We start from the raw sequence: 19,904 nt of genomic DNA on the forward strand, positions 1-19,904 counted from the left end.
AAAAGAGCCTTTGATAGTGTGGGCGACTTCGACTTCAAGATCCCGAGTCCGATAGATGGAGAACCAAAAATCTATAAAACAGAGGAGCAATGTAACGAGTAAGCAATTTATGCTTAGTAAGTTTGAGCAAGGAATTCCAGCATGCACAAAGAATAGCACACATTTAGCTAAACGGAATATTTCATAATACGCAATTTACCGATATCAAACTTGCTTCACAACATTAATAACCCTTATGTACATACACAATAAACTAACTTGGCCGAAGGCCGGTAGCTCGTTTATCAACTGAGCGAACATTTATTGTAAGGGCTCGATTAAATTCAACACATACGTAACATATCCCCATATTGGGATGTTTTTCGAGTATTCGCTGGAATTTTACAGCAAGCTCATTCATTACCAAATCACGTACCTTCAGGATTTAACCGGATATAGCTCCTCGTTCAAATGCCTTCGGGACATAGCCCGGTTTTAGTAACTCACACAATGCCTTCGGGACATAACCCGGATTTAACAACTCGCACGAATGCCTTCGGGACTTAACTCGGATTTAACAACTCGCACGAATGCCTTCGGGACTTAACCCGGATTTAATAACTCGCACGAATGCCTTCGGGACTTAACCCGGATTTAATAACTCGCACGAATGCCTTCGGGACTTAACCCGGATTTAGTATCTCGCACAAAGGCCTTCGGATCTTAATCCGGATATATTCACTTAGCACAAAGCCTTCGGGACTTAGCCCGGACAGCATTCAATTAATCATGCACATCTAACAATAATTCATAGCACATTCATATTTCATTTTCGTTTACGAAACTCAAACACAAGGCACATATTGTCCTTGCACATTCGGCTCAATAGCCACACATAGAGCATGATTTAATCACATCGAAATTTAAGATCTCTTACTCAAGAACTTACCTCGGGTGTTGTCGAACGATTCCGCTAGCTATTCAACCACTTTTTCCTTCCCTTTATCGGTTTTATTTCCCCTTTGCTCTTGAGCTTAATCAAACAAATAAATTGATTTCATCATTTTAGGCATCAAAAGATGAACACAAGGCACTTAGCCCATATTTATACATTAGACATTAAAGTCTCATACATGCAAAAATCATGCATCAACACAACATATTAGCTAATTTCTTTCCCCTTGGCCGAATATGCATGTCCATTTTTGGGGTCGATTTCAACACTTAATACACACATATACACACTAGTAAAGCATCCTCCCCCTTTTCATCGATTTAACACATGCATTGCTCATCAACATGCAAAGTTACATTCGGCCTTAGCACACATCTTGCTAGCCGATTCTTCTCCCTTTAGCAACCAATGCACATATGTGCTCACACAAAAATGCTAAAAAGGAGGTTCAAGAATCATCAAGCCATCATCACATGCATCATTAACAAGCTTCATATTTTGCATGCAATGGCATTAACACAACCTCCACCTAGGCCGAATCTTAACTTATCCTCATGCCTCATCACCACAACATCAAACACCAACCAAGAATGATGCCTCCATGGTCAAGTGCCATTTCCATCACATAGCAAGATTTAGACCATGGGCTAGGTAGAACTCAAGCTAACAACTAAAACATGCATGCATCTCATGGAACATCATTAAACATACCTTGGCCTAGCTACATGCATGGCCGAATCTCTTCACCTTTCTTCTTCTTTCCTCCTTAAAATTTTTGGCCAAGGATGAACCAAAGGATGAGAAATTTTTTTCTTTGTTTTTCTTTCTAATTTAGGCTAAAATGGAGGTGAGAAAGGATGAACACAAACTTTTCTCCTTTCTTCTCTTGAGCTCACGGCAATGGGGGGACAAACACCACACACACATTTTTTTTTCTTTTGTTTTCCATTTCTTTATTACCCATACTCCTTATTTTATTCTTCCACTAACAAAACATGTTTCATGACATGTTTTGCCCATCCTTCCTTGTCATGGCCGGCCACTACTCATTAGGGGGGGGGAATTTGACATGCAAGTCCCCCCCTTTGTCCACATGCACTAGTAGGTCCTCACACATTGACCTATCACATTTTAGAATTTTCTCACATAAGTCCTATTGACTAAATTCACATGAAATCAACCCAATTGAAGCTTGAAATTTTCACACATTCATAATTACATATTCTACACAATAAGTATCACATTCAAACATTTCGGTGACTCGGTTTAGCGGTCCCGAAACCACTTCCCGACTAGGGTCAACTTTGGGCTGTCACAACTCTCCCCCACTAAAGAAATTTTCGTCCCCGAAAATCTTACCGGTAAATAGGTTTGGGTATCGTTCTTTCATCGAGCTCTCGGTCTCCCAAGTAGCTTCCTCGATCCCGAGTTTGAGCCATAACACCTTTACTAGCGGAACTCTTTTGTTTCGCAACTCCTTCACTTCACTAGCTAGGATACGCATCGGTTCTTCTTCATAGCTCATGTCGACTTGAATTTCAACCTCTGATGGGCTAATTATATGCGATGGATCAGATCGATAGCGTCGAAGCATCGAAACATGAAAGACATCATGAATCTTTTCAAGCTCCGGGGGCAAAATCAATCTATACGCAACCGGACCAACTCGTTCAGAGATTTCGTACGGCCCAATGAATCTTGGGCTCAACTTGCCCTTACGGCCGAACCTGAGTATCTTTTTCCAAGGTGAAACCTTAAGGAACACTTTGTCTCCCACTTGATACTCGATGTCTTTTCGTTTCAAATCTGCGTACGATTTCTGACGATCCGTGGATACCTTCAGACTTTCACGGATTACCTTTACTTTCTGTTCAGCATCTCTAATCAAATCAACTCCGAAAATTTTGCTTTCACCGAGCTCGGTCCAAAACAATGGTGTACGGCATTTACGACCGTACAAAGCCTCATAAGGTGCCATCTTAATACTTGATTGAAAACTATTGTTATAAGCGAATTCAATCAAAGGTAAATACCGTTCCCATGAACTACTGAACTCGAGGATGCAACATCTCAACATATCCTCAAGTATCTGAATTATCCGCTCGGATTGACCATCGGTTTGGGGGTGAAAAGCAGTGCTAAAATGCAACTTGGTACCCAGAGCTTCTTGCAATTTCTTCCAAAATCGTGAGGTGAATCTCGGATCTCTATCCGACACGATAGAAACAGGTACCCCGTGTAATCTCACAATTTGATAAACGTACAATTCAGCTAGTTTATCCAATGAAAAATCCGTACGTACGGGGATGAAATGAGCCGACTTAGTCAGTCTATCAACAATAACCCATATCGCATCCTTCTTACTTGCTGACAAAGGCAGTCCGGACACAAAGTCCATTGTGACTCGATCCCATTTCCACTCGGGTATCATGATCGGCTGGAGTAATCCTGAAGACACTTGATGTTCCGCGTTCACTTGTTGACATATTAAACATCTCGAAACAAAGTCAGAGATGTCCCGTTTCATACCATGCCACCAAAATTGACGTTTCAAATCGTTGTACATTTTCGTACTCCCCGGGTGAATTGACATTCGGCTACAATGGGCTTCGTTCAGAATCATCGAAATGAGTTCCGAATTCCTTGGAACACACAAATGATTTCTGAACCTCAAACAATCATCATCATCAATTTGAAACTCCGATTCCTCGTTCGGAAAACACTTAGACCGTTTTGCAACCAATTCATCATCGACTTTCTGAGCTTCACGAATTTGGTGAGTCAATAATGGTTTAGCTTTTAATTCAGCTACTAACACACTGTCTGGTAAAACAGACAAATGCACGTTCATCGCTCGTAAAGCAAACAATGACTTCCGGCTTAAGGCGTCCGCAACCACGTTAGCCTTTCCCGGGTGGTAATCAATGACAAGCTCATAATCTTTCAACAACTCAAGCCAACGTCTTTGTCGCAGATTCAAGTCTAGTTGAGTCATCAAATATTTGAGACTTTTGTGATCCGAAAATACATGGCACTTCTCACCAAACAGATAATGTCGCCATATTTTTAAAGCAAACACGATGGCAGCTAGTTCGAGATCATGGGTCGGATAATTCCTCTCGTGTGGCTTCAATTGTCTCGACGCATAGGCCACGACTCGACCTTCTTGCATCAATACGCGACCCAACCCAAGTAGGGATGCGTCACTATAAATGACAAACTCTTTACCTGATTCGGGTTGCACCAAAATTGGAGCTTCAGTCAAATGAGTTTTCAGTTGGTTGAAACTTTTCTGACATTTCTCCGTCCACTCGAACTTAACATCCTTTTGAAGTAGCTTCGTCATTGGTGTGGCTATCATCGAGAAACCTTTCACAAATCGTCGGTAATAACCGGCGAGCCCCAAAAAGCTCCGAACTTCAGTAATATTTCTCGGAGGTTTCCAGTCAAGTATGGCTGAAATTTTGTTCGGGTCAACTCGAATACCCGACGCGGATACCACATGACCCAAGAAGCTAACCTCTCTTAACCAGAACCCACACTTACTGAACTTAGCATATAACTGCTTATCCCGCAAAATTTGCAGCACTAGCCTCAGATGCTCAACATGTTCGGTCTCATCTCTTGAATAGACCAAAATGTCATCAATGAACACAACTACGAACTGATCCGAATACGGTCTGAAGATCCGATTCATCAAATCCATAAATACCGCAGGGGCATTAGTGAGCCCAAACGGCATCACTAAGAATTCGTAGTGACCATATCTCGTTCTGAAGGCAGTTTTGGGAATATCTGGATCTCGAATTCGCAACTGATAATAGCCCGATCTCAAATCTATTTTTGAGAACACTGAGGCTCCCTTCAGTTGGTCGAACAAATCATCGATGCGCGGCAACGGATATTTGTTCTTTATCGTCACTTTATTCAGCTGACGATAGTCAATGCACAACCTCATGGTTCCGTCCTTCTTTTTCACGAACAATACTGGTGCACCCCAAGGTGAGAAACTTGATTGAGCGAAACCTCTCTCCGTCAGTTCTTGCAACTGAGCTTTCAACTCCTTTAACTCGGTTGGTGCCATACGATACGGACCTATCGAAATCGGCGTAGTCCCAGATACAAGCTCAATACCAAACTCTACCTCCCGAACATGTGGTAAACCCGGTAATTCTTTCGGAAAAACATCCGGGTATTCACAAACCACCGGCACAGATTCGGGTTTCTTTTCTAATTCTTTGTCATCAAGCACATATGCAAGGTATGCTTCGCACCCTTTTCTTACATATTTCTGTGCCAACATTGCTGATATTACAGCTGGCATCCCCTCCAAGTCCGCAGACTCAATTCGGACTACTTCGTTATTTGCGCACCTCAAATCAATAGTCTTGCTCTTGCAATTCACAATCGCATCATGCGCAGTCAACCAATCCAACCCAAGGATAACATCAAATTCATCAAACGGCAAAAGCATCAAGTCTGCTGGAAAATAGGAACCTCGAATTTTCCAGGGGACATTTCTTACACACTTTGTCGACAAGCACGTAACGACCCAAGGGATTTGACACCCGAATTACAAACTCAGTAGACTCAATAGATAAAGTCTTACTGGATGCTAAGGTTTCACATATGTAAGAATGGGTAGAACCGGGGTCAATCAAAGCAATTACATTAGTATCAAAGAGGGTGAATGTACCGGTAATAACATCAGGCGAAGAAGCATCCTCGCGGGCACGTATAGCATAAGCTCTAGCAGGCGCACGGGCTTCGGATCTGGTTATATCATCTCTAGATCCTCTCTGACCACCACCAGCATTGCCCATATTTCCAGATGGTCTACCTCGAGCAGTGGTAGCACCCGGTCTCCCACTCTGATTTGCATTCTGTCCCGACAACCTCGGGCAATCTTTAATGAAGTGGTCCACTGATCCGCATTTGTAACAGGAGCGGTCAGGAAATCTACAACTCCCCGAATGCCATTTACCGCAATATCGGCATTTCGTCCTGTCTCGACGTTCATTCCCAACACTGGCGACCGAAGTGCCTCGTGTACCCACAGGGGGTCGATCACGATCTCGTCCAAAAAGGCCCGAAGTGCCTCTAAACTGGCCTGCATCATCTCGAAATCTCTTCGATGTCTGTTGAAGAGACCTCCCCGAGGATGTTTTACGAAACTGTCCAGTTCCCTCATCAACTCTTTGCTTTTCTTTTCTAAGCTCTTCGGCTTTACAAGCTCGTTCAACAAGTACCACGAACTCTTGTATTTCAAGAACGCCAACGAACATTTTTATATCTTCATTCAGCCCATCCTCGAAGCGTTTACACATAACAGCTTCGGACGAAACACATTCCCGAGCGTATTTGCTAAGTCTAACAAATTTTCGCTCGTAATCAGTAACCGACATGGAGCCTTGCTTAAGCTCAAGAAATTCCTTCCGTTTTTGATCAACAAATCTCTGACTGATATACTTTTTCCGAAACTCAGTTTGGAAAAACTCCCAAGTTACTTGCTCTCGGGGCACAATAGAAGTCAGAGTACTCCACCAATAGTAGGCAGAATCACGTAGCAAGGAGATAGCACACTTTAGGCATTCATCGGGTGTACAAGATAGCTCATCGAGTACCCGAATAGTGTTGTCCAGCCAAAATTCAGCTTGCTCGGCATCATCGCTATCCATAGCCTTAAATTCAGTAGCCCCATGTTTTCGGATTCTGTCAACTGGGGCTTATGTGACCTTATTTGGTCCGTTACCGGCGGTATTGTAGGTGCGGGGGTAGTATTTGTTCGGGAATGGAGGTTGTGGAACAGCCATATTAGTTCGAATGTATTGGTTAAACCAATCATTCATCACGCTATAGAATGCTTGTCTAGCTTCATCATTCTGATTACTAGCATTAGGTTGAGAGTTTGCCGGCACTGTCCCTTGTACGGGAGCAGGCGCTACACTCTCAAGATCATCAGCTACCTCTCGGTCACGATCGGGATCCATTACTATAAATAAACACATTTACAATTGTCGGAAATCACCACACTATCAAGTAATCACATAAATGGCATGTATAGCTAGACCCAAAACATTACGGTAGTCCTAGAATCGACTAAACCTGGCTCTGATACCAATAAAATGTAACACCCCGAACCCGAGACCGACACCGGAGTCGGACACGAGATGTTAACAAACTTTGAAAAATTTTTCTAGACACTGCCCAGTCTGAGTACTAGTCGCTTCAAAAATCATATCTTGAGTTTCACAACTCAAAAATCAGTTTTGTGATTTTTCCCTGAAACTAGACTCATGTCCCCACCTATGGATTTTTTTCTAGAATTTTTGGTCTGGCCAATTAGTACAGTTTATTAGTCAAAGTCTCCCATGTTACAGGGGTCGACTACACTGACCTTTTCCCATTACGACTGGGATATCTCTCTGCACAGAGCTTCAATACTGATGCCGTTTGTTTCTATGGAAACTAGACTCAGAGAGGAATCCATACATATATGGTATGACCCCTAATTATCTCTGGTCAATTTATAGTGAATTTCCAAAGGCGGAACAGTGAATCCAGAAACTGTTCTGGCCCTGTTACACAAGAACCCGAATATCTCTTTCTGTACTGTTCCTATAATTGTTTCGTTACTTCCATATGAAAGTAGATTCATCAAGGTTCGATTACATAATTTATTCACTATTTAATTCCACTCCTACGAATTCTTGTGATTTTTCCAATCCACACCACTGCTGCTATCAGCTTCTGTTTTCAAAGTGAACCTTACCTAATTTGGGGTTTCATGGACCAACTAGGGCCTTGTCATACATAAGCCCACATATGATCATACTTAGCCATTCTAGTGGCTGATCATTTGCTCAACACTTCCATTCCAACATAGTTACATCATGAAACCATCTATACATTCATAAATACGAATGGTCTAATGCCATACTCCACTTCTACAAGCCATTTTCGCATGGCTGTACACTTATACATTTCATAAAGTACTCGAAAGACAACAATGGGTAGTCCTATACATGCCATATCAAAATTCAACCAAAATAGTACCCAAAAGAGCCTTTGATAGTGTGGGCGACTTCGACTTCAAGATCCCGAGTCCGATAGATGGAGAACCAAAAATCTATAAAACAGAGGAGCAATGTAACGAGTAAGCAATTTATGCTTAGTAAGTTTGAGCAAGGAATTCCAGCATGCACAAAGAATAGCACACATTTAGCTAAACGGAATATTTCATAATACGCAATTTACCGATATCAAACTTGCTTCACAACATTAATAACCCTTATGTACATACACAATAAACTAACTTGGCCGAAGGCCGGTAGCTCGTTTATCAACTGAGCGAACATTTATTGTAAGGGCTCGATTAAATTCAACACATACGTAACATATCCCCATATTGGGATGTTTTTCGAGTATTCGCTGGAATTTTACAGCAAGCTCATTCATTACCAAATCACGTACCTTCGGGATTTAACCGGATATAGCTCCTCGTTCAAATGCCTTCGGGACATAGCCCGGTTTTAGTAACTCACACAATGCCTTCGGGACATAACCCGGATTTAACAACTCGCACGAATGCCTTCGGGACTTAACCCGGATTTAACAACTCGCACGAATGCCTTCGGGACTTAACCCGGATTTAATAACTCGCACGAATGCCTTCGGGACTTAACCCGGATTTAATAACTCGCACGAATGCCTTCGGGACTTAACCCGGATTTAGTATCTCGCACAAAGGCCTTCGGATCTTAATCCGGATATATTCACTTAGCACAAAGCCTTCGGGACTTAGCCCGGACAGCATTCAATTAATCATGCACATCTAACAATAATTCATAGCACATTCATATTTCATTTTCGTTTACGAAACTCAAACACAAGGCACATATTGTCCTTGCACATTCGGCTCAATAGCCACACATAGAGCATGATTTAATCACATCGAAATTTAAGATCTCTTACTCAAGAACTTACCTCGGGTGTTGTCGAACGATTCCGCTAGCTATTCAACCACTTTTTTCTTCCCTTTATCGGTTTTATTTCCCCTTTGCTCTTGAGCTTAATCAAACAAATAAATTGATTTCATCATTTTAGGCATCAAAAGATGAACACAAGGCACTTAGCCCATATTTATACATTAGACATTAAAGTCTCATACATGCAAAAATCATGCATCAACACAACATATTAGCTAATTTCTTTCCCCTTGGCCGAATATGCATGTCCATTTTTGGGGTCGATTTCAACACTTAATACACACATATACACACTAGTAAAGCATCCTCCCCCTTTTCATCGATTTAACACATGCATTGCTCATCAACATGCAAAGTTACATTCGGCCTTAGCACACATCTTGCTAGCCGATTCTTCTCCCTTTAGCAACCAATGCACATATGTGCTCACACAAAAATGCTAAAAAGGAGGTTCAAGAATCATCAAGCCATCATCACATGCATCATTAACAAGCTTCATATTTTGCATGCAATGGCATTAACACAACCTCCACCTAGGCCGAATCTTAACTTATCCTCATGCCTCATCACCACAACATCAAACACCAACCAAGAATGATGCCTCCATGGTCAAGTGCCATTTCCATCACATAGCAAGATTTAGACCATGGGCTAGGTAGAACTCAAGCTAACAACTAAAACATGCATACATCTCATGGAACATCATTAAACATACCTTGGCCTAGCTACATGCATGGCCGAATCTCTTCACCTTTCTTCTTCTTTCCTCCTTAAAATTTTTGGCCAAGGATGAACCAAAGGATGAGAAATTTTTTTTCTTTGTTTTTCTTTCTAATTTAGGCTAAAATGGAGGTGAGAAAGGATGAACACAAACTTTTCTCCTTTCTTCTCTTGAGCTCACGGCAATGGGGGGACAAACACCACACACACATTTTTTTTTTCTTTTGTTTTCCATTTCTTTATTACCCATACTCCTTATTTTATTCTTCCACTAACAAAACATGTTTCATGACATGTTTTGCCCATCCTTCCTTGTCATGGCCGGCCACTACTCATTAGGGGGGAATTTGACATGCAAGTCCCCCCTTTGTCCACATGCACTAGTAGGTCCTCACACATTGACCTATCACATTTTAGAATTTTCTCACATAAGTCCTATTGACTAAATTCACATGAAATCAACCCAATTGAAGCTTGAAATTTTCACACATTCATAATTACATATTCTACACAATAAGTATCACATTCAAACATTTCGGTGACTCGGTTTAGCGGTCCCGAAACCACTTCCCGACTAGGGTCAACTTTGGGCTGTCACAAAAACCATTCAATCATATTCATAATGTCCTTATTTTGGACCTACGAGGCCCAAAACATACATTGAGAATGGTCCGGGACTAAACCGAGAGCTTAAGAAAGTTTCTGGAAAATTTCCTAGGTTAAGCCTCACACGCCCGTATGGAGGCAATACACATGCCCGTGTGTTTTGGGACACGCTCGTGTCCCTTACCCGTATGTTTACTACCATGCATTCTGACCTAAAAATTTTAGGTGCAAGGGACACACGACCATACTACAAGCCCATGGGGCTGACCGTGTGTCACACAAAGCCTAGACACACGAGCGTGTGTCTATCCATGTGGACCTTTTTGAAGGCTACAAATCTAAGCCAATGGTCACCCTCAATAACCACTCATATTCGTGAACGTCAATGACGTTTTACATGGCCTAAATATGCCCAAGTACTACCATAAATGGTCTATTGTATGTTAACCTTATCTTATCGGTTATGTACATGCTAATTTAACCTCTTTGTATTTAGGATTTTCATCTCATTCAAAAAAACATTTAGACTTGGCTCATTGTTATAACTTATTGCCAATTATGACCTAACCATTGACCTAACCATCCCAAGTGATTTGGCCACATTTAATTATCACAAGAACGTTTAATCACAAACGAGCACAATTAGTAGGTCATAGCCTACATCAAAATGAGCCATGCCTTATGGCCATAAATAAAAAGAATAAGTTTAATATTTAAGCCTTTACATAGGCCAACTAATGACACATATCACAAAAAAACCAAAACCAATACATCCCATTGAAACAAAATAAAGTATTTATATACCAAAGCAAAACAAGTTGATAGTGTTGACAATGCCCCAATCGTCTTCCAATCTTCATGAGTCCACGAGCTCTTTAAAATGGGGAAAGGAAGGTAAGCATTAACATGCTTAGTAAGTCCGAAAAACGGGAAAGTAAACTTACCAGTTATTTAGCATGTAATCATATAAGACATTCAGGCCAAACATTCATAGTAAAATTTCCTATCACATGTACTCAACCATCAAGCTAGTCTCATGACAGTATAATGTAACATTCTTCAAAGATGAGCTCATCAATTCAAACATGTCTATTCCCATTTAACATTTTAATCCCGTCGAATTTCTTGGAATCTCAATGGATATCTCATTTACCATCAAATCATGCAAGTGATCCTTTAAATACGCACTCCCGTGAACCTCACTTTTATGGCAGGATTACTAGTCTAGGCTAAATCCCCCACAACGTAACTCACAGAGTAATGTCGGGATTACCAGTCCAGGCTAAATCCCCTACAATAACATATACTCCTACGAGTTCAGATCTGAATTACCAGTCCTGGCTAAATTCAGATCCTATTTGGATTACCTGTCCGGGTCAAATCCGTCAAAGCACACATATTCTTCGGGATGCTAGATCACTATAGGATCACCCGCCCAGGCTAGATCCTTTATACCATTATTTCGTTTTCGAGTAATCCATCAGACATTCCTTTTTATTCAACCAGGACATTTGCTCATAACAATAATATTTCATGGGTTGTCATACAATAAATATTACTATTATAATTCATACATGTACATACATCTTTAATGTATTTTAAAGATAGTTTACATTCAAGTTACACGAACTTACTTGGTATTTGCTTAGGTTTCGTATTTCAGTTATTCCGAAACCTTTCGTTTTCCACAATCGATCTCTAAAATCGATTCCTCGGGGTCTATATCAGTAAAAATAAATTATTAATACCTCATGCTATTTATTCGGACCCAAAATTCACCCCTGGGAAAAATAACCATTTTGCCCCTTACATTTCAAAATTTTACAACTTAGTCCCTAGGCTTGTAAAATGAAATACATGCAATTCCTTGGTTAACCAAGCCTAGCCGAATGTATTATAAACTCATACTAGCCCACATTTTCCTCTATTTCACATTTCTACCACATATTTTGTACCTTTTGCAGAAAGGTCCTTTTAAGGGTTTTTCATGAAAATCACTTAGGAAAAGATGTTTAACACACATCTAACTTTCATATTCCCCCAAAAATCATCAAAGAACAAACATGTAACACATGGGTCATTTTGCATACATGAACCCTAGCTTAAAATATGGGTAGAAATGGAGAGAACATGTTACAATGATCTCAAAAATACAAAGAACATTAAAAACGGGGCTAAGAGTCACTTACTATTGAGCTTGGAAAGTGAAGAAACCCTAGCTATGGTGTCCCTTAGAATTTCGCCAGCAAGAGGGAGAATAATGGCTAATTTTTTTCCTTCATTTTCCCTTTTTATTGATTTATTCCCAAATGACCAAAATGCCCTTCCTTACTAAACTTCCAAAGTTGTCCATGCATGCCCATTTTTGTCCAAAAACTTAAAAATTGGGTAAATTACTCTTTAAGACCTTCTAATTAATAATCTAAAGCAATTTCATGCAAATTTCTTCTAGAATCCAAGTTCTGCAATTTATTCAATTTGATCCCTAATTTCAAATTGGACACCTTACACTAGGAATTTCTTCATGAAACTTTAACACATGCTTACCTTCATATTCTAGGACTCATAATAATCATAAAATAAATGTTTTGACATCAGATTTGTGGTCCCAAAACTATTGTTCCGACTAGGCCCAATTTTGGGATGTTACATAGATCATTTTCATTTTCGTTTTCTTTTTTGGAAACTTACATTCATTTCCAAATGATTTCATTTCTCCATTTAGAAGAAAACCATAATCATTTCTAAATGTTTCTCATTTTTCCTTTCATATTTATTCTGTTCATTTCTATTAAAATATGCAATTTATTTATGGTTTCAACGAACTAGCAGAGGAACCGATTGGACATATGTAGTTAAGGCTCAAATGATTTATAATTAATTTTCAGCTTTTCTCTTATTAATTATAAACTCTTTAAGTCACAAAGTCATTGCACTATAGTATCGTGATTGAGTTTTCCCTAACGACATACCATTACGAAAGTAACTATTCAGTGCTCGTCCAATGACCTTGTCATAAGTGTGTTACCTTCATAGGATATTGTTGATCTCTTTTAGATAACATCCGTTCTCCCAATGTGATCCTATTTTATCTCATGGTAACAATTACATATTCCTTCATGAAAATTCAATCATTATCAAATAGTAATCGAGTCATCCATCACAAAGACGGATGACCCGTGGCCACATTTACTTTTCATTGACCATGTAATGTCAATGAGAGGATATCATTTACCTGTGCTTTGGGTTATGAATTCCACTATTGTGAATGACGCTACATACTACAAAAGTCGTACATCTAATGCACTTTCGGTTCCTTATCTATTTGAACTCAGACTTTTACTTACATCAAAGTGTACAAGTCACGCATACATAGTCTGCCATTTCAGGATTTAGGTATGCCACACTATGAACGTCACAAGTGAATAAATCCATAAATGAATTTAGGATCTATTATGTTTAGGTTCTGTCCGATGTACTGTCAATCTAGTTAGTCAGTCACATCTATGTATCTATCTTCTGTAAGTCATCCGCTCTAATGCCCAAGAGAAGGCATCTCCCAATTTGACTTTAGAGACGACATATTAGTCTTTCAATTTGTAACAACTCATTTTTCAGTGAAATTAGAACAGTGGTTTCGGGACCACAAATCTGATCCGAAAATAAAATTTATTTTTATTTTATTACATCGTCCGTAATATGTTAGGAATATCATGTGAAAATTTTGAAAATAAAATTTTATCGATTTAGTGCTTAATTACGAGATGGACTAAATCGCATAAAATGTAAAAGTTGAATTCTAGTAGCTAGAAGGATTAAATAGCTATGGAATTCAAAAATTAAGGTCCTTATATGGTAATCAGACCGTTAAATAAAAGTATGTAATATTTTGGTGACTCATGCATGGAAATTTAGAAAAAAGGCAAGGACTAAATTGGAAATTGACTTAATTTAATTAATTAAAAGATGAAAAAGAAAATATCATCTTATTTACTCATCTTCTTCCCCAAAAATACATGGAAACCCTAGGAGAGAGAGAAGAAATTTTCATGGCTTAATTGGGTAAGTTTCCTTGTCCCGTTTTTAGTAATTTTGATATTTTTAAAACCAGGATAGCTTAATCTATCTATTTGGAGGATCAATTTGAAAAGTTATCAAGGTATGGAAATTAATTCATCGATGGATATGCTGAAAATTTAAAATTTATGGTAGAAATGAAAGGTTGTTGATAGATAAACAACTTTTATAAAGTGATTTTTTAATGAAAACATGATTTAGGGACTAAAATGTAAAGTTGTGAAAATTGATGAAAATTTTTGAAATTTATTGAAAATAAGTGTTGTAAATTTTATGTTAAAATTTTGGTTAGGTTTGGAATGAGGAGTAAATTGCATAAATTTCATTTTCCGAGCCTAGGGACAAAATTGGAATTTATGGCAAAGTTAAAGGCAAAATGGTAATTTTGCCTAGGATATAAATTGAGCCCTAATGAATATGAAATTTGTGAAATTGATTATTAAAGTTATTTATTTAGGATCAGACAACACAAATTCGAGATTAAATCGAGGAAAAGAAAAGGTTTCGGATTAATAGATTTTATACGCGAATCAATGTTGAGGTAAGTTTGTGTAACTTAATCGAGCATGTAAATATGTTAACTTGAATGTTATGATTGTATGTAATATGATTTACATTTATGTGAATATTATAAATGTGTGAATGATTGCATGTTCGAAAATGTTGCAAAAAGGGTAAAGTCATGTTTGAATATTGAATTCCGATAAATATATATGCTTTTTTGAAATGAATGAGGTCCTGCATTTGTTGCTGATGGGATTTAGCTCGGACGAGTAATCTTATTAACCTCGTTATGGAAAGGATTTAGCCCAGACTGGTAATCCTGATATAATTCCTCTTCAGCATATGATACAATTAGGATTTAGCTTGGACTCGTAATCCTAATTAAGCTCTTTTGAGCATACGTTACATAAAGGATTTAGCTTGAACTGGTAATCATGTAATACAATATGTGGCTCGAGAGTGTGTTCTTTGATTAAATGCCTTAAAGGGTACTCTGAATAAGAATTGATGGGTTATTGAATTGTACACCTTGAGTGTACTACTTGAATATCCATCGGAATTTCAATGATTCAACGGGCACAAATCTTGGCATGATGAGAAAATTATGAGATGAAATGATAATGTCTTGAAAGAATATTGCATGATGAGCTCATCTATGTTTACTTGATGAATATGACAATTTTGTGACTAACATGCTTGATTGAGTGCATGTGTTTAGGCAATTTTGCCAAGTTTATGGAAAACATTATATTGTATGCTTAGATTTAATAAACGAGATTGGTAAGTTTAGTTTCCGTTATACGAACTTACTAAGCATGTAATGCTTACTCTATTTTATTTCCACTATTTTATAGTGCTCGGAAGCTCGCAAAGGTTGGAGATCATTGGAGCATCATCACACTATTCTCTAGCTTATTTTGGGTATATTTAGTAAAAGTCATTTTCGTATAATGGCATGTATAGGCTAACCTGGCCATAGATGGCTTAAATATGTGGTTTATAATTTAACCATTGGAATGGTTAGTAATGGTTGTTTTTGATATACTTGTAATGTCATACTATGCTAGCTACATACATGTTAAATGGTTGTTTAAATTATGCCAAACATATGGAATATACCAAAGTAAGATTATAAACATGTATGCATGTAAAGATATGCCATGTTGAATGATAGAGCTTGCTTAATTTGAATGCTTGAAATGGTTGGTATTTGGATGTGAGTTTTAGTGCAGTTCATTGGTAAGATTTTGGGTGAGAAATAAAGTTAGAAATGGCTTCATTTTGTCCACACAGGTGTGTTTTTAGACCGTGTGTGACACACGGCCTAGTATATTGGAGTGTGGTTAGGTCGTGTCTAAGATCTATTCTACTTGTGACATAGCTAATTGTCCACTCAAGATTACTTATCAATCAGTTATAAAAAGAACAACCCAATTCAATTACTTATCAATCAATTTTCATTGCATCCAAATAAAGTTCTTTTTATAACTGATATGATCCGACGTATCCTAAATATTATTTTAGGTATAAATCATTCTAGTAAAATCGATTTTGGCTGAAAAATTAAAATTTGTTCTAAAATTGTCTTAATTTGGTAATTTGTTATTTTTTTAATACCATTTGGGTAAAAAAATCCTACTATTATGTTACTGATAAGGGAAAATGTGTTCACCACATGCCAATTTCCTGTTTCATTGATTATTCTTCGTCTTTGTCAAAATGTTTTCTTTTTTATTCTTCTTTTAAATCTTTACCTTGGACACGCGTGAAGAAAATGGGAGATATGTGGAAAATCGAAATAAAGAGATAAAGAATGGGCTATAAATCAGACTGTTGTGGTCTATCCAAAACACAAGAAACAACAAGTAGGCATGGCTAAAGCTACATCTTTTACTGCTTTCCTTTTGATGTCTTCTCTCTTTCTTTCTTCTTACTTTTCTGTCTCAAAAGCAGACAACCCCGCTCCCATAGTAAGTGGTCTCTCATGGACTTTCTACAAAACTTCATGTCCCAAAGTAGAATCCATTATTAGAAAACAACTGCAGAAGGTTTTCAAGAAGGACATAGGCCAAGCTGCTGGCTTGCTCCGTCTTCATTTCCATGACTGCTTTGTTCAGGTGCCGGTTAATTAATATACAGAGTCTCTTGGAGTGATAGTTATTGTATTCTGAATATTACTCACAGCTTGAGTTACGACTAAAAGAAGAAATATTGCTTCAAATCCTACCATTTTCAGTTTTCACTAACAAGAATCTGCTTCATTAAAAGATACTTTAATGTGGCTACAGTGAGTTGGTGAATGTTTAATGGAAAATTGAATATGATCTGGTCATGATTTATATATAATAATAATGAATAAAAATTGCAGGGATGTGATGCATCGGTGCTGCTGGATGGATCAGCGAGTGGACCAAGCGAGCAGGATGCTCCGCCGAACCTGACCTTGAGAGGATTCGAAATCATCAATGACCTGCGTGCGCGTGTCCACAAGGAGTGTGGAAGAGTCGTCTCTTGTGCTGATATCGTTGCTCTTGCTGCTCGTGACTCTGTTTATCTGGTATATTCTTTTACCATTCAATTTTCTTAAATATTTAAATTACTTCAACTTATTTGATTCTTCGAGTATACAAGTTTAGTATTAATTAAACATAATAAATAATTATTATTTTTAGAGATATATGGTAATGAAATTAAAAAATATTATCCAACAATTAAATTTAAAGATCAAAATGGATTGAATTTTAATTTAATGTGAGTTTGAATGTCCTAAAAATATTTTTATATTCTATTTAAAAGTGAGAAAAGATTATATATTAAAGTAAAATAAAATTATATATATTTTACAAAATAAATATGAGTGAAGGTAATTGAAATAAATTTGGTTAAAAGATTTATGATTTCAATATAGTATTTCAATTTATTGATTTATGGGTCTACTTGATAAAGGGGTTGCCAACTTGTTATCACTGTGAAAAGTCAACTTTTTGGTGCGATAAAGCTTAAATTTATTAAAGATTAGAGTATGGAATAAATATATTTGTTATTTTATTTAATTTTTAATACGTTTTCTACATATCCCAGACCATCATTAACAAGGGTGATAACCATAATGAAAATTTTTAAATAATTACAGTCATTCCATTAAAATATATCCATTTAAAATCATAAAATTATAGATATTATCAAGTGAAATAATATATAATTAAATATATTATTTTATAATTAAAAAATGTTAAAAGGTTAAGTAAATAGGTAAAGTTGGAGGTTAGGTTTCTTTTTTGATAAATAGATAAATGATTTGATTTAAAAGATTTTCCTTTTTTGCTTTACCGCAATTAAAGAAACTTCTGCATAAACTTGTTATATTCACAAAATTATTAAATTAAATTAGATTTGTTTATACAAATCATGCATTGTACCAACAAAATCTCCTACTAAATTTTGATTGAATATGGTAAATCGAATTGGACTCTAAAAGAAGATAAACTCTCCTATTTTCTTTCATATTCAAAATGTTACATAAAAGAAATCGAATTTCATTCTAGGGAGCTCATAGATTACCTTACTTCAATCACAATGCTCTAATGATTTCCGTTTTTCTTGATTGCTGCAGTCTGGAGGTCCGGACTATGACGTGCCATTGGGAAGGCGAGATGGACTGAGCTTCGCCACAAGAAATGCAACATTGCAGAACTTGCCCGCACCCTTCGCCAATGCTGCCGCCATTCTCTCCAGTCTCGCTACCAAAAACTTTGACCCCACAGATGTTGTGGCTCTCTCTGGTGGCCACACCATCGGCATCAGCCATTGCAGCTCTTTCACCGCCGCCTTTACCCTACTCAAGATCCCACCATGGATCAAACCTTTGCCAAAAACCTCAAGCATGTTTGTCCTACAGCAAATTCTTCAAACACCACGGTGTTAGATATAAGGACCCCTAACAAATTCGATAACAAGTATTACGTTGATCTCATGAACCGCCAGGGTCTTTTCACCTCCGACCAAGACTTGTACACAAATAGTAGGACCAGGGGCATTGTTACTAGCTTTGCTGTTAACCAGACTCTCTTCTTTGAGAAGTTTGTGGCGGCCATGGTAAAGATGAGTCAGTTGAGTGTCTTGACAGGCAAGGCCGGTGAAATTCGTGCCAATTGCTCCGTAAGGAATGCCAATAACAACTCCCTCTTAGCGTCTGTGGTGGAAGAGGAAGCCAGGTCTGAATTTTAAGGACTTAACATCTTAACTATGTTTTTGTATCACATCTTTTCTTTGTCGGTGTATTTGCTTGCTTAAGTTGGGGTGACGGGGTTTGTATCCAGTGTTAACTTTTAATAAAAGAATCCAAACTTTGATGAAAACCAGACCAAGTCTAAAATCAACCAGACAATGAGCTTTACAAATTAGAGCTCAAGTTAATAATAATTAGCTTCTAAGCTGCAGGGAGAATCTAACTTAATCCAGGCCTAACTTTGCACATCTTTGTTCTTTTATATAGATACAAGTAGTAATTGCAGCAGCTTAGATGTTGAGCACTCTGTACTGAACCTAATGCTGTCTAGAGGAAGTTGATTCAGTACGTATTTTATGTATATCCGCGTAAGTTCTCTCTTTGATATCCATACAGACGTGGCAATGCAATAATTTTAGAATAAGTTGTATTGGTAAGATACATTATATTTCTAAAGAGATAATTTATATTCAAAATGAGAAGATGACGTTGGAAATGGAACATCTTAAAAGGATTGACCTTCATGGAAAGATTAAAAAAAAAAACATTAGTATTTTTTTAATAAAACTCACCTAAAGTATTTTATGTAATATAGTTGAAATTTACTATTAGTATTTGATGCGGTCGTTGAGAGTACTAAAAATATCTTATTCCCTGTAAAATAATGAAAAAGAATAGTAAAGGGGAAGTAGGGTCGAATCCTCAGGGATCGGATTATATGAATGCTTGTTTCTCGAAATCCTGGTCAGAATCGTGCCCAAGAAAACCTGTGTGACAGAAAAAAATAAAAAAAAATAACAGAATTAAAGATTTGATTTGGAAAAAATAAAAAATAGAATCTAAAGTT

The 19,904-nt window shown here is 37.6% G+C and overlaps 1 protein-coding gene across 1 annotated transcript; it reads left to right on the forward strand.

Annotated features, from left to right (window-relative positions):
* The first annotated feature begins 16,608 nt into the window (after nt 1-16,608).
* LOC107890793 (peroxidase 12) lies at nt 16,609-19,187 on the forward strand. The gene is given in 4 exon segments (XM_016815357.2): nt 16,609-16,946; nt 17,198-17,386; nt 18,443-18,650; nt 18,653-19,187. Coding segments are annotated over 4 exon segments (1,047 nt in total). The 5' UTR covers nt 16,609-16,700; the 3' UTR covers nt 19,057-19,187.
* The last annotated feature ends 717 nt before the right edge of the window (nt 19,188-19,904 follow it).

The sequence above is a fragment of the Gossypium hirsutum genome, chromosome A06, assembly GCF_007990345.1.
Source record: "Gossypium hirsutum isolate 1008001.06 chromosome A06, Gossypium_hirsutum_v2.1, whole genome shotgun sequence".
NCBI classification, from domain to species: domain Eukaryota; kingdom Viridiplantae; phylum Streptophyta; class Magnoliopsida; order Malvales; family Malvaceae; genus Gossypium; species Gossypium hirsutum.